Source organism: Schistocerca gregaria, chromosome 1, assembly GCF_023897955.1.
Source record: "Schistocerca gregaria isolate iqSchGreg1 chromosome 1, iqSchGreg1.2, whole genome shotgun sequence".
In the NCBI taxonomy this organism is placed as follows: Eukaryota; Metazoa; Arthropoda; class Insecta; order Orthoptera; family Acrididae; genus Schistocerca; species Schistocerca gregaria.
The window spans coordinates 628,236,536-628,253,479 of NC_064920.1; the positions used below are offsets into that span (position 1 = coordinate 628,236,536).

Below are 16,944 nucleotides of genomic sequence, written 5' to 3' on the forward strand. Positions count from 1 at the left end.
GAAAGCATCTGTTCTCTTCTTGTCCAAACTATTTATTGTCCATGTTTCACTTCCATACATGGCTACACTTCATACAAATACTTTCAGATACGACTTCCTGGCACTTAAATCTATACTGGATGTTAAAAAACTTCTCTTCTTCAGAAACGCTTTCCTTTCCATTGCTAGTCTACATTTTATATCCTCTCTACTTCAACCATCATCAGTTATTTTGCTCCCCAAATAGCAAAACTAATTTACTACTTTAAGTGTCTCATTTCATAATCTAATTCCCTCAGCATCACCCGACTTAATTCGACTACATTCCATTATCCTCGTTTTGCTTTTGTTGATGTTCATCTTATATTCTCCTGTCCATTCCATTCAACTGCTCTTACAAGTCCTTTGCTGTCTCTGACAGAATTACAATGTCATTGGCGAACCTCAAAGTTTTTATTTCTTCTTCATTGACTTTAATACCCACTCCGAAATTTTGTTTTGTTTCCTTTACTGCTTGCTCAATATACAGATTGAATAACATCGGGGATAGGCTACAACCCTGTCTCACTCCCTTCCCAACCACTGCCTCCCTTTCATACCCCTCGACTCTTAGAACTATCATCTGCTTTCTGTACAAATTGTAAATAGCCTTTCGCTCCCTGAATTTTACCCCTGCCACCTTTAGAATTTGAAAGAGAGTATTCCAGTCAACATTGTCAAAAGCTTTCTCTAAGTCTACAAATGCTAGAAACGTAGGTTTGCCTTTCCTTAATCTTTCTTCTAAGATAAGTCGTAAGATCAGTATTGCCTCACGTGTTCCAACATTTCTACGGAATCCAGACTGATCTTCCCCGAAGTCGGCTTCTACTAGTTTTTCAATTAGTCTGCAAAGAGTTTGTGTTAGTATTTTGCAGCTGTGGCTTATTAAACTGATAGTTCGGTAATTTTCCCATCTGCCAACACCTGCTTTCTTTGGGATTGGAATGATTATATTCTTCTTGAAGTCTGAGGGTATTTCGCCTGTCTGGTACATCTTACTCACCAGATGGTAGAGTTTTGTCAGGACTGGCGCTCCCAAGGCCGTCACTAGTTCCAATGGAATGTTGTCTACTTCCGGGGCCTTGTTTCAACTCAGCTCTTTCAGTGCTCTGTCAAACTCTTCACGCAGTATCATATCTCCCATTTCATCTTCATCTACATCCTCTTCCATTTCCATAATATTGTCCTCAAGTACATCGCTCTTGTATAGACCCTCTATATACTCCTTCCACCTTTTTGCTTTCTCCTCTTTGCTTAGAACTGTGTTTCCATCTGAGCTCTTTATATTCATACAAGTGGCTTTCTTTTCTCCAAAGGTATCTTTAATTTTCCTGTAGGCTGTATCTATCTTACCCCTGGTGAGACAAGCCTCCACATCCTTACATTTGTCCTCTAGCCATGCCTGCTTAGCCATTTTGCACTTCCTGTCCATCTCATTTTTGAGACGTTTGTATTCCTTTTTGGCTGCTTCATTTACTACATTTCTATATTTTCTCTCTTCACCAATATATCAATATTTCTTCTGGTACCCAAGGATTTCTACTAGCTCTCGTCTTTTTACCTACTTGATAATGTGCTGCCCTCACTACTTCATCCCTCAGAGCTACCCATTCGTCTTCTATAGTATTTTTTCCCCAATTCCTGTCAATTGTTCCATTTTGCTCTCCCTGAAACTCTGTGCAACGTCTGGTTTAGTCAGTTTATCCGGGTCCCATCTCCTTAAACTCCCACCTTTTTGCAATGTCTTCAGTTTTAATCTACAGTTCATAACCATAACCGTAGCTCTTAAGGTATGCATTTTAGAGTCTATGTTTACTACACTTGATTTTTTTAATTTGATCAATACTACCACTTCTGAAAGTTGCCTGTATAAGGCGACATGCTTGTGGTATCTGGAGCGGGTAGAAAGAATGCAGTTTGTTATCGTACGGTGTATGCGGCAAGATATCCCAATAGACGTCAACCATCGCGGCAATTATTTATCAGACTCTTTGGCTAGTTACTTGGACGTGGTAGTGTAACACCTAGACAGTGCGACAGAAGGAAACAAGTGAAGACATAAAAGGTGGAAATTTATGTTCTTGCTTAAGTTGCAGTTGATTCGCTCGTTAGTTCCCACGCAGTTGCACGAGGAAATGGCGTGAGCACGACAAGTGGCCTACGCATTCTTCATCGACGTAATTTCCATTCCTATCACATCTCTTTTCATCAAGAGCTGCATGGAATCGTGTGAAGTTATGTACATGGACATTACGACAGGTTAGTACAGGTGTATCATGTATCTTGTTTAGTTATAGTAAATTTTTAACAGAATTCTTGAGTTATTTAAGTAAGGTGAATACCAGTCAGTTATATTACTTTTCTGTTTTCTCCTTGCATTTAGTCTGTTGTGTTTAATGATGAGGGGGCAATATTCATTAAAGACAGTGGTAATGGTATGTATGAAATAATAAACTGCACCACCAATCGAGAGTCAAAAGTTTTGTTTGAGATTTGTTACCTTTGTTGGATTTATCTGCCTGATTGTCCATGGTTATATTGGTGAAGCATGATTTTTTTAACCCCGTTGGTTTTAGGAAATTCTATCATGATCAGAGAGCATTGGTTTAACATTACTACATCATCTTTGCCAATATTTGATATTACATTATCTAGACATGCGTTCTGCCTGGTAGGGATATAGTTAAGGCAATTGTAACTGTATGACTTAAAGGTATCTAGTTGTAATCTACTTTTAGAATTTTGCACCATCACATATATATTAATGTCATCAAACATTAAAATTTTGTGATTCTTATATCTAAGTAAGAAAGAAGTAAGTGATTATCTACATGTTGGACAATAGCTTTGGCACCAATTTTGGGGACACAGTACATATATACTACACCATTTTTGCTTTTGGGGAAGCGAACGGCAGCAATTACAATTTCTCCTTCACACACTAAATCCTTGAGATCTATAATCTAAACAGTATGTTTCAGATCACTTTTCATTAGTATTAGTACTCCTCAATTCTCCATAACTGATCTAAAATAACCAGTTCAAAATTTAAAATCAACAGGAGTATACATCTTGGATTCATGTTCTTCAAGCCAGTGCTGATTTAAGCACAGAATATCACAGTGCAAGTCTTCTAAAACTAGTTCAAGTTCATGCAGTTTATTTCTCACTGACTGTCTGTGTATATGAAAGAAGGACACCTGATCACAGTCTTCTTTTTATTGTAGCACAGGGGTATCTTAATCTAACTTTGTAGTTAATGGTGGTGGTTGAAGGTTAATAAGTCGTAGACTAAGACTTGTAAGAACAAGTCTTGGTCATCACTGCAAGATTGCCTGCAGTAGACATTCAAGTTCAAAACTGTGGATTGTTTTCTGCAATTTTAACTTATCACTTATAACTGTTTCAATGGCCTGGCATAAAGTTAATTTACCAGAGTAATTAATGTGCTGTCCACATTTTGTGTAATAGTCACTTTTAAAAGTGCTTACATTTATTGCTGTCACATTATTAAACTGATCACAGACTTAGTTGTATCTAATATTAATTTTTGATACTTCTTTGCTTACACATGAAGCTCCAGTCAAGTCATGTTGATGTGGTATGTTCACTATGATGCTATTTTATATATGATTCTAGCCAGTGTTCTCTTGAGGGCAGAAGTTGCATCAGATGCTTGTCTTTTGTTAACATCGTTTGATCCTGAAAGTGTTTATATGGAGTGTAGCCATGTATGGAAGTGAAACATGGACGATAACTAGTTTGGACAAGAAGAGAATAGAGGCTTTCAAAATGTGGTGCTACAGAAGAATGCTGAAGATTATATGGGTAGATCACGTAACTAATGAGGAAGTATTGAATAGGATTGGGGAGAAGAAAAGTTTCTGGCACAACTTGACTAGAAGAAGGGATCGGTTGGTAGGACATGTTCTGAGGCATCAAGGGATCACCAATTTAGTATTGGAGGGCAGCGTGGAGGGTAAAAATCGTAGAGGGAGACCAAGAGATGAATACACTCAGCAGATCCAGAAGGATGTAGGTTGCAGTAGGTACTGGGAGATGAAGAAGCTTTCACAGGATAGAGTAGCATGGAGAGCTGCATCAAACCAGTCTCAGGACTGAAGACCACAACAGCAACGTTTGATCCTCCAATTACAGCAAAAAAATCTTTAGTAGACCATTCAGGGAAGTCAGTTTTACCCATGACATTACTCAGAGAGATTCCAGGTTTCGTAAACCCCTTTACTTTAAGCTTGGTTGAGTCATTCAACACTGAACTAAATATATTGGACGTACCATGACTGTGGCTGTCAGAGAGAATCCTTATTTTGTGTTTGCTTAGAGACTTTGGCACACGACTTTTGAAATTCAAAGAACTGCGTTCTCCATTTTCGTTTGTTTTGCAGTAGTTTCCATTGTCAATTGACGCTTTTGATTCGTTGTTTTCAGATTTAGTTAACGCTTCAAATGTATTTTTTAAGGGATTGAAGTTTCTTTCATAAGCTTTGATCTTCTTTGCGAGTGTTCTTTTCCTTGAAACACATTCCTAAGGCATAACATCGTTGCATGTTTGAACAGCTATTTCACTGTTAAGAATACCCTCCTTATACCACCTATTACAATCAGCAGCACTAACCTGTTCCTTTAGTTTCCCATTCTCTAACTAGAGATCTTTAATATGCTCGTGTAACACTGAAATAATTTTCACAGGGCTCATTTCTTGCAGGGCATCTAGATGTGAAGCACGTCCACAGGCATTTTCATCCATCATGTTATTGAGACATACTTGTTTACCATTTGTATCTAGACAGCTATGGCACTTCCACACAGTGTTTTCATCTGCAAGACGTCCGCCTCCTTAGATGGCTGGTAACGTGCTTGCCTCACTTGCAATGGGCCCAGGTTCGATTCCTGGCCGGATTGGAGATTTTCTCCGCTACATATCATTGGTCGCAAGTCGCTCAATGTGACTTGCAGTTAGTGGTCAAACCCGACTGGGACATCCAGGCCAACAATGTCATTCGACAATTTCATTACCTGGAAGATTATTTTCCGACACTTCAGTGCAACGAAAATGACACCATTTGTCGCAAGAATCGAACAGAACTCCGTTACACACTACCCTGTTATATTTAACACACTTAATATCACGTAAAATAAGACTTTTTCGTCAAAATGAAACAGATACTACCTCTCTGGCCGACGCCATCTTGTGAGAATGATGTTGAAGGCATAGTGGAGGACACCTGGCACTGCATATCAGGATACTGCTCACACGAAGCGCTGAGAAAAAAACCTCACTGAGAGTATTGCAAAGTATTATTCATTTCAGATGAAGTAAAGCAAGATGATCATTTGATAATGGTCAAGCATCAAGGAGGCTTTATCCTGAAGAAGATGTAGTGGCATATATAACTTATGCTTATTTAACTTTTCAAAAAATTATAAAAGAACATGAAATTTTGTTTCAGCAAGAGGCAAATCAAAGATGTGTACTTCTACTACTCCATTTCGTAAATATCGTGTTAAATAATTATGCTAAGAGAAGAAATGATGCAACTACGAAGTAAAATATAAATGTTTTTAAAAGAAAAAATTGTAAATAAACTGTACCTTAATTTTTTGTTGACATGTAAAACAGTGCCTTTTGGAAATCATATTATGAGGTCAAATAAAAAGTTACTTTACATTTTTATTCCTTTTCTTCGCTCCCCCCCCCCCCCCCCTTCTCTCTCTCTCTCTCTCTCTCTCTGTGTGTGTGTGTGGGGGGGGGGGGGGTTCTGTCTGTCCCTCTGTGTATGAAAATTACGTGTAACAGAGTTTCTCTATTATTTTAGATTGTGATGAATGTGTGTTTCCTTACTCATTGATAATATTGCTTGAATCAGTAGATTAAGTAATACTTGCATTAATTTGTGTGCTGCTGCTTTAAATGTGTGTGCATATGAAACAAAATTTTGCTGGCTAGGTTTTGAGCCAATTCGATAATTTTCCAGTAACAGAAAATGAACATGGTATGCGCCTGCTATATTTTACAATTAGTGATTCACATCTGCGTTTGTTTTCCAGTAAAAGGTGTTAATGTTTCACTCTCATTACATATAAGCACGTTTTAACATAAAACAGGCGCAGACTTGGATCGCTAATTGTAATATAATTGTGTATTGCCACTCTATGAGCCTATGCAAAAATTACGAAGTTGCATCTCAATAAAGTCGAAATATTGGGAGTATGAGATTTATTTGCAGTTATAATAGGCATTAGTGAAGGAAATTACAACCACGTTTATTTTACGTTAGTTGAAATGACAATTTAGATTTACGCTACAAGAAGCACGAGCGTTTGTTCGTTTTTGGATAGTCCGTGTTGTAGGGCCTGCCAAAGTGCCGATATTGTGTAAGCCCTGCTGGGACGTCACGACACTCGCTGTGAGGCTTTGTTTCTAGGTGGGGTTGGTTGTTTCCGGTCTCGCACAGTGTGTGCATGGTTTTTGGCGGCAAAGAAAACTATTTTGAAAGTGTCAACATTGGCATCTGACGGCTGGTGCGGCTTTATTTCTGTTGTTTTGTGCTAGAGTGTGAATTTTGGTTATGGAACCTACCATCGCTGAATTAAACGCTATTTATAAACTAGCTGTTGAAATGTGAGTATTAGGGTGGATAACATACATTCCTGCTTTGAAATTGTTCGGGAGGTAATGAAGAGCTCGTAAGTAAATCGGAAATTTATAGTTTTTTCGTCCAGTATATTCTGCTGTTAAAGGATCAATATTATGTAATTTATGTAACGGTACGCCTGAGCAGTACCCAGTATACATTTAAAATTTTGTAGAAAACTGACTATACACTAGAATCTCTCTTGAAGTCTGAGTCGTTTCTTTTCTGGATTAGAAATGTGGAGCTGAAGTCTATCTGCAAAATTTTGGCGCCTGGGGGAAGGCTGTGCACTGCACTGGATCATGTAAGTTATGTTCATAACACTGCTTTTTAATTTTTTTGTAAATTTTACGTCATTGATCGTGTTCTGCCCTCAGAATTTACAAGACACATGAAAGCTCGTAGAATTATTTGCAAGAAAGCTGTCATGGGACAAGTCTCGTACTATGGTGACAGACGGTGCACTGTATGTAGCCTGGATTCAACATAGTTCGTGTCTTGTATGAAACAAGAACTCGATAACGAATTAAGTATACTCAGTTTTGGCCATTAGGAAGCAATTTCTGTAGAAGGTGTGAAATGTTATGATGTGAAGGTTGATGGTTGCGAAGCAGTGTATGTTTTACACAGCGCCACAGGAGACGTTTCTCAATGCATTCTTCGCAATTCAGAACGGAGTCACCCAGTTTGTGAAAATTATAGGCTAGGCAGCCATCACTGAATAACAACAAACGGATAGCGGACATAGCATTTCCAGCTGACATACCGCGACATTTAAATGTGTTACTTTAAAGACAGCATGTTAAAAGGCAATTTGGTACAGAAAACTTAATTTTTTCAAATGGGGAAAATGTCCCATACACGATAAAAGATGTATCACACCTGATAACAGTAATTATGTCACATTTTGTGATATGTCAGTTGAAACTGATAACTTAGTGAAAAATGGGAAAGCGAAGAAGTGACAGGTTAAGAAATACAAAAGTGAGTGAATGGGGAATTGGAAAGAACTTTCATTTTATTTATTCTTAACTGCAGTAAACATGATGTTTATGCATTATAATTAATAATGGTAATACTAAGATGAGTAGAATCTTAATATACAAGATACAATTAAAAAACAGAGTGCCCACAAACAAACATGCAAGGTGTCAAATACGAACTAATGACAATATGTATAATTAGAGGTCATTGAAGCAATAAGGACATTTTAATCTAAGCCCATTCTTGAGTGTGATTTTAAAGTTTGAACCTGCAAGGTGACTTAGTAATTTATTACCAAAGAGTGCTCCTTTCACTTATGGGCTGTTTGAAGTATGGGCAATTTTTTTTTCTTTTTCTAAGACAATCGTGCTTCTGTCTAGTTCGGTATTCGTGTATTTGACTGTTGACAAGATTATTTTTGGTCCTATTGCACCATAATAATGATTCAATAACTGTAGAGTGCATATAATGCAGGCAATCTGTGGCCAGTAAACAATTCTTTATATGACCTTCTTGTATTCACCTTGGGAATCTGTTGTTGCTCTTTTTGCTGCAAGAAAAGCTCTATTTGTGTAACTGTGACCATCTTTCAAGTATGTGATCGACCGAAGTGGTGCAGTGCTTAGCACACTGGTCTGACAATTTGGTGGTGGGGGGGGGGGGGGGGTTGAAACCTGTGTCCAGCCATCCAGATTTAGGTTTTCCATGATTTTCACAAACTGCTTCAGGCAAATGCCAGTATGGTTCCTTTGAGAGGGCATGGCTGACTTCCTTCCGTAACTTGATGGGACTGATGACCTCACTCTTTGGTCCCCCTCCCCAAATCAACCAACCTTAAAGCGCATTTGCCTAAATAATGGAAAAGTCTTCCTAGCAGACAGATCCCACTCAACATCCTTGAGCATATGTTACCAATATTCTTGTTCCAAGTAAAACTTTTATCAAAAAACATCCCCAAAAACTTTTAAACATCATTGATATCAAAATTTATACTGTTATTTTCATTTTATAAGGATGAAACATTATTTCCTGCGCCAAAGTTAAGTAAGCTAGTTCAGGTCACTTTAAAATTTATTTCTATGAAGAAATCGTATGCAACATCAGCAGAATTGGTGATGACAGTGTTTAATTTTAAGTAGTTACTTGCCCAGCACAACCCAAACATTTTGTCAACATATATGCTGGCGGATACATTTCCATCTGAAGCGAAGTTGTTAACATAGTAAGTGTACAGATGATGATCTAGGTGGGAGCATTGAGAAGCTCCTGAACCAACACAGCTGTTACTGTATTGCACAAGCCTTATCATATTACCGTCATTAAAGTGAATTTCAGTGCACTGAGTTCCGTTTTGAAGAAAGAAGTGGATAAGTCTTAATATCCACTCCAGTGACATAATAATCAATTAGTTCATGCAAAAGAAATTCATGCTTGACCTCATCAAAAGCCTTCGATAAGCCAAGGCATAGCCCACCTCCTTTGCAACCAGACAAGCTTGTCAAATGCTACATACACAAACATCCAGGTAGCGGATATTGTGCTCCAATCCACATGAAAACCATTTTGGAAGTTATCCATGAATTCTATAGAGGTAAAATGCTCATCTGATTAAATAATGAAAAATTTTTCAATTTATTGAAGACAGATGTAAGTGATAGTGGCCTATAATTTTGAACATTAGTTCTGGGTTCCTTTTTATAAAGAGGTTTCACTGTGACGAATTTAAGTAAGTGTGGAATATACCACATACAAAGACGAACTAAATAAGGTGAGTCAAAACAGAAGCCCATTCAAGTTCATATTTTTTTGAGAGCTTTGGAGAAAAGTTGCCCCATCCTTATGAGGATTTATTATTGTGTGTCAGTGACCTCAATTACATTTTCAGTAGTAATAGTAAGTGACATACCCATATCAATATACAAAAGTCTGGATCTTCATTTATAGTTGGCCTGTGCATAGTGGTCCCCCCCATGAACCATAGGCCTTGCCGCTGGTGGGGAGGCTTGTGTGCCTCAATGATACAGATAGCTGTACCATAGGTGCAACCACAATGGAGGGGTAGCTGTTGAGAGGCCAGACAAACGTGTGGTTCCTGAAGAGGGGCAGCAGCCTTTTCAATAGTTGCAGGGGCAACAGTCTAGATGATTGACTGATCTGGCCCTGTAACACTAACCAAAACGGCCTTGCTGTTGTGGTACTGCGAATGGCTGAAAGCAAGGGGAAACTACAGCCATAATTTTTCCTGAGGCCACGCAGATTTACTGTATGATTAAATGATGATGGTGTCCTCTTAGGTAAAATATTCTGGAGGTAAAATAGTCCCCCATTCGGATCTCCGGGCGGGGACTATTCAGGAGGACATCGTTATCATGAGAAAGAAAACTGGCGTTCTACGGATCGGAGCGTGGATGTCAGATCCCTTAATCGTGCAGGTAGGTTAGAAAATTTAAAAAGGGAAATGAATAGGTTAAAGTTAGATATAGCGGGAATTAGTTCGGTGGCAGGAGGAACAAGACTTTTGGTCAGGTGAATACAAGGCTATAAATACAAAATCAAATAGGGGTAATGCAGGAGTAGGTTTAATAATGAATAGGAAAATAGGAACGCGGGTAAGCTACTACAAACAGCATAGTGAACGCATTATTGTGGCCAAGACAGATACGAAGACCACGCCTACTACAGTAGTGCAAGTTTATATGCCAACTAGCTCTGCAGATGATGAAGAAATTGATGAAATGTATGATGAGATAAAAGAAATTATTCAGGTAGTGAAGGGAGACGAAAATTTAATAGTCATGGGTGACTGGAATTCGACAGTAGGAAAAGGAAGAGAAGGAAACGTAGTAGGTGAATATGGATTGGGGCTAATAAATGAAAGAGGAAGCCACCTAGTAGAATTTTGCACATAGCATAGCTTAACCATAGCTAACACTTGGTTCAAGAATCATGAAAGAAGGTTGTATACATGGAATACCCTGGAACTACTAAAAGGTTTCAGATAGATTATATAATGGTAAGACAGAGATTTAGGAACCAGATTTTACATTGTATACAATTTGCAGGGGCAGATGTGGAATCTGACCACAATCTGTTGGTTATGAACTGTAGATTAAAGCTGAGGAAACTGCAAAAAGGTGGGAGTTTAAGGAGATGGGACCTGGATAGACTTAAAGAACCAGTGGTTGTGCAGAGTTTCAGGGAGAGCATAAGGGAAAAATTGACAGGGATGGGGGAAAGAAATGCAACAGAACAAGAATGGATAGCTTTGAGGAATGGAATAGTGAGGGCAGCAGAGGATCAAGTAGGTAAAAAGATGAGGGCTAGTAGAAATTCTTGGGTAACAGAAGAGATACTGAATTTAATTGATGCAAGGAGAAAATACAAAAATGCAGTAAATGAAGCAGGCTAAAGGGAATGTAAGCATGTAGAGGCTTATCTCACGAGGGGTAAGATAGATACTGCCTACATAAAAATTAAATAGACCTTTGGAGAAAAGAGAACCACTTGCATGAATATCAAGAGCTTAGATGGAAACCCAGTTCTAAGCAAAGAGGGGAAAGCAGAAAGGTGGAAGGAATATATAGAGGGTCTATACAGGGGCGATGTTCTTGAGGACAATATTATGGAAATGGAAGAGGATGTAGATGAAGATGAAATGGGAGATATGACGCTGCGTGAAGAGTTTGACAGAGCACTGAAAGACCTGAGTCGAAGCAAGGCCACCGGAGTAGACAACATTCCATTAGAACTACTGACAGCCTTGGGAGAGCCAGTCCTGAAAAAACTCTACCATCTGCGAGCAAGATGTATGAGACAGGCGAAATTCCTTCAGACTTCAAGAAGAATAAAATAATTCCAATCCCAAAGAAATCAAGTGTTGACAGGTGTGAAAATTACTGAACTATCAGTTTAATAAGTCACAACTGCAAAATACTAACGTGAATTCCTTACAGATGAATGGAAAAACAGGTAGAAGCTGACCTTGGGGAAGATCATTTTGGATTCCGTAGAAAATAAGGAAAGGCAAACCTATGTTTCTAGCATTTGTAGACTTACAGAAAGCTTTTGACAATGTTGACTGGAATACTCTCTTTCAAATTCTGAAGGTGGCAGTGCTAAAATACAGGGAGCGAAAGCCTATTTACAATTTGTACAGAAATCAGATGGCAATTATAAGGGTGGAGGGACGTGAAAGGAAAGCGCAGTGGTTGGGAATGGAATGAGACAGGGTAGTAGCCTCTCCCCGATGCTATTCAATCTGTATATTGTGCAAGCAGTAAAGGAAACAAAAGAAAAGTTTGGAGTAGGTATTAAAATCCAGAGAGAAGAAATAAAAACTTTGAGGTTTGCCGATGACATTGTAATTCTGTCAGAGACAGCAAAGGACTTGGAAGAGCAGTTGAACGGAATGGACAGTGTCTTGAAAGGAGGATATAAGATGAACATTAACAAAAGCAAAACGAGGATAATGGAATGTAGTCAAATTAAATCGGGTGATCCTGAGGGCATTAGATAAGGAAATGAGACACTTAAAGTAGTAAAGGAGTTTTGCTATTTGTGGAGTAAAATAACTGATGATGGTCGAAGTAAAGAGGATATAAAATGTAGACTGGCAATGGCAAGGAAAGCGTTTCTGAAGAAGAGAAATTTGTTAACATCAAGTATAGATTTAAGTGTCAGGAAGTTGTTTCTGAAAGCATTTGTGTGGAGTGTAGCCATGTATGGAAGTGAAACATGGACGATAAATAGTTTGGACAAGAAGAGAATAGAAGCTTTTGATATGTGGTGCTACAGAAGAATGCTGAAGATTAGATGGGTAGATCACATAACTAATGAGGAGGTATTGAATAGAATTGGAGAGGAGTTTGTGGCACAAATTGACTAGAAGAAGGGATCGGTTGGTAGGACATGTTCTGAGGCATCAAGGGATCATCAATTTAGTACTGGAGGGCAGTGTGGAGGGTAAAAATTGTAGAGGGAGACCAAGAAATGAATACACTAAGCAGATTCAGAAGGATGTATTCTGTAGTAGGTACTGGGAGATGAAGCAGCTTCCACAGGACAGGGTAGCATGGAGAGCTGCATCAAACCAGTCTCAGGACTGTAGACCACAAAAACAACAACAACAACATGCATAGTGGAGTCATTTTTCACCAAATTAACAAATAAATAATTAAATATGTCTCTTATAATATTGGGGACATCAATCAGCCCACCACTTATAGTTAAAGAAACATTTCCCGTATGCCTGCTTAAAATCTCGTGGCATCTAATATTATTTATGAAAACTCATGAACTCTTAGACACATTGTATGCTGATGCAGTCAGGTTGTATACATTCAATTTTTCCTCTTTTTACATCTTGCAAAATAGTTATTTATACATTTTGTAACTAGACTTGTACAATTCATTTCCAGAGGCTGTACATGTTATGCATGCTTCATAATCACATACATTTCAGTAGTGCTGGCATAACACAATCAACCAAACAATAGTGGGGCAACACAGAAACTCATGATACACATGCTGTACCAGTATGAGAATACTCGGTATCCCAGCAACAATCTGTAGCGGTAGAAGTTTTGGGTCTTGGTTGTAGGTAAGATGGGTGGTTAGATCATTGGCAGACTACATCTACATCTATATCTGTATTCTGCTAACCACCATGAGGTGCACGGCAGAGGGCACGTCCCATTCTACCAGGTATTGTGGTTTCTTCCTATTCCATTCTTGTATTGAGTGTGGCAGTAATGATTGTTTGAATGCCTCTGTGCTTGCAGTAATTATTCTAATCTTATACTCACAACCCCTATGTGAGTGATTTGTAGGGGGTTGTGGTAAATCCCTAGGGCAATCATCAAAAGCCTATTCATGAAACTTTGTAAATAGACATTCTCAGGATAGTTTGTGTGTCTACAAGAGTCTGCCAATTCAGCTCCTTCACTATCTCTGTGTCACTCTCCCATGGATTAAACAAACCTGTGACCATTCATGCTGCCCATCTCTATATACGTTCAATATCCCCTGTTAGTCCTGTCTAGTTTGGGTCCCTTAAACTTGAGCAATATTGTAGAAGCAGTCCCACAAGTGATTTGTAAGCAGTCTCTTTTGTAGACTGATCACACTTCCCCAGTGTTCCACCAATAAACCGAAATCCACCACCTTCTTTACCCATTACTGAACCTATATGATCATTCCATTTCATATCCCAACAAAGTGTTACACAGGTATTTGTATGAGTTCGCAGATTCCAACCGTGATGCATTGATATTAGATAGGACATGACTTTTTTTCATTTTTGTAAAGTTCATAATTTTACATTTCTGAACATTTAGAACAAGTTGCCAATCTCTGCATCATGTTGAAAACATATCCAGATCTGAATGGACATTTATGCAGCTTCTCTCTGATAGTACTCCATTCTACAGGGTGGTTATAATTAAAGTTAAACTATCAAACCGCTGTAGAAGAAGAAAAATACATAGTTACAAAATGTAGCAATAGATGACTCATCATAAATTAATAGTGGAAGACTTCAAATGACAAATGAATCGTACAACAATGCCTAAGGTGTACGTTTGACATTGAGCAAACTGTAATACTCAATGTGCATGGGTGTTCAGGTGTGATACTGTTAGTTACATAAGCCCATCCACCACGGCAAGGTCATATCACATTGGATGGGAAAAATCAGTTTTTAATTGCCCTGAGTCCAAAAACCGCATAAAAAGCATAATTCACATCGGTTTTTAATTGCCTTGAGGTCAAAAACCATATCAAAAGCATCAAACACATCGGTTTTAGTTGTCCTGAGTCCAAATACTGCATAAAAAGCATAGGTGAAAATCAAATCGGATTATTAATTACATGGTGACCGGCGCAAAATACGTTCAACATGTTGTCCACTGTTTTCTGCAATATATTGAAATCGAGAAACAGCATGTTCCACGACTGAATGAAGTATTTCTGGGGTCACGTTCAGAATGTGTTGCGCAATGCATGTCTTCAATGCAACAAAGTTTGCAATCAGAAAAATGAAGAGATCTTCTTTCAGATAGTCTCACAGTCAGAAGTTACACGGATTAAGATCAGGTGATTGGGATGGCCAGGCTGTAGGGAAATAGTGACTGATAATTCTAGCATTTGTGAAATGGCGCTTCAGCAGCTACTTAACTGGATTTGCAATGTGCAGAGGTGTGCCATCTTGCATAATAATGATCCCATCTACGCTGATGGAAAGCTGGAATGACGTTGCTGCGTAAAAGACACTCATAGTGCTTACCAGTGACGGTACAGATAACAGAACCGGAAGTATCTTCCTCTTTGGAAAAAAATATGGCCCTGTGATAAATGACGCCGTAAACCAGCACCACAAAGTGACCTTTTCAGGATGAAGTGGTACTGGTTGATTTTGATGTGCATTTTCCATTGCACATATTCAATAATTCTGGGTACTGACATATCCTGTCAGATGGAAGTGGGCTTCACCTGTCCACAAAATCTTCCAGGGCCAATCATTGTCCACTTCTATGTGAGCAAGAAATTCTAAAGCAAAGGTCTCTCTAGCTGTCAGGTCAACATGAAGCCTCTCATGCACATGGATAATTTTGAATGGATAGCAAAGAAAGACGTTTCGTAGGATTTTACGCACGGTGCTCATGGCTATGACCAACGTTTGGGCAATTCTCTGTGCACTAAATGTTCGCACACAACCACTTGTCTCCTCCTGCATTTCTGTAGCCACTGCTTCCACCAACTTCGAGCCAATTCGTTTCTTCTCTCTACTAGGTTGTACACCAAAAGAACTGGTCTTTTTGAATTTTCTAATCATTTTCTCCAGACCCATGTCAGTCATTGGACTAACGCCTTTTTTCAAACCCTTCTGTGTCTGGACCTTCTGCAGAGCGACATGTCCACTGTTGTCGTTCTTGTAATACAGCTTTACAAGCAGAGTGGGGTCTTGCATTGAGACAGTCATGGCGAACGTCGCAGATGCGGAAAGAGGAAAAGTTGTGTACCCGGCATGTTCATACCAACTTCGGTGGGTCGTGCGCATGACAGGTATTTTCATTTACCTATTCTGACGCATACAGTGCCATCTATTGATCAGTTGCCACACTGTTTTTTTTCTTCTTCTCTCATACATTTTCCCTTTTCTCCAATAATATTCTGTTGCAATTTGACATCATTCTGACCAGTGGTGTTATTTCTACAGCATTTTTAAAGTTTAACTTTAATTATAATCGTCCTGTAGGTAAACTCTGCAAGAGAGGCGCTCTGCATCGCGGTGTAGCTTGCTCGCCAGATTTCTAGAGGGTGCGTTTCTGGATGAGATATCGAATATATTGCTTCCCCCTACTTATACCTCCCGATCACGAATGTAAAATTAGAGAGATTAGAGCGCGCACGGAGGCTTTCAGACAGTCGTTCTTCCCGCGAACCATACGAGACTGGAACAGGAAAGAGAGGTAATGACAGTGGCACATTAAGTGCCCTCCGCCACACACCGTTGGGTGGCTTGCGGAGTATAAATGTAGATGTAGATTATAATATTTGTGTATCTTCATGAATCACCCTGTATATCTGTCTGCTTGGTTTAGTTGTCCTTTGGACCTTCGCAATGACTGTTGCCACAGTCACATCATGGACACTGATAACCAGTTTTGGCGTGTACATTGTCAAAGAGGTCAGGTCTGTATGTTGCCATTTGATGCATTATATTTCCATCATGAGTGGGTTTCCAAACTCTCTGTTCTAAGAAGTTTTCAGAGAAGGCATTCAGTAAAGTTTCACAGGATGTCTTAACAAGTCCACAGTTAACGAAACTAATTTTCCCAATTGTTGGATGATTAAGTCTCCACTAACGATTACATTATGATTGGAGAACTTACATAGGAGTGGACTGAAATTTTCTGTCAGGAGATCAACCTGGTGGGCGATAGAAGGATCCAATTATCATTTTATGCCTACCCCTGATACTGAGTCTTGCCCAAACAGTCTCACATGCAGCTTCAATTTCAATCTCAATCTGAGTTTTTTGCCTACTGCGACAAATACCCAACCTGCATTTCCCATTTGCCTATCCTTTCAATGTTCACTTAAAATTTCCCCCAAAATCTCACAGCTATCAATTTCAGGTCTCAACCAACTTTCTGTACCTAGTATTATGTGAGCTTCACTGCTTTTCACAAGTATTTCAAAATCTGGCACTTTGTTGCAAATGCTTCAGCAGTTTATCATTGGGATTTTAATACTCTCACCCATGGGAGGTATTTCTTTCAATCTT

General features: G+C 38.9%; 1 protein-coding gene across 2 annotated transcripts in view; it reads right to left on the bottom strand.

Moving 5' to 3' along the window:
• LOC126359744 (uncharacterized) overlaps positions 1 to 16,944 on the bottom strand; it is a 227,891-nt gene that overhangs the window by 83,485 nt on the left and 127,462 nt on the right. For both annotated transcript variants that reach the window (XR_007566230.1, XM_050007656.1), the window contains exon 2: positions 5,210 to 5,301. Coding sequence is in view for 1 of the 2 variants with exons in the window: in XM_050007656.1 (XP_049863613.1) it covers positions 5,210 to 5,301 (92 nt within the window). In the remaining variant the exon portion in view is untranslated. The remainder of the gene's footprint in view (positions 1 to 5,209; positions 5,302 to 16,944) is intronic.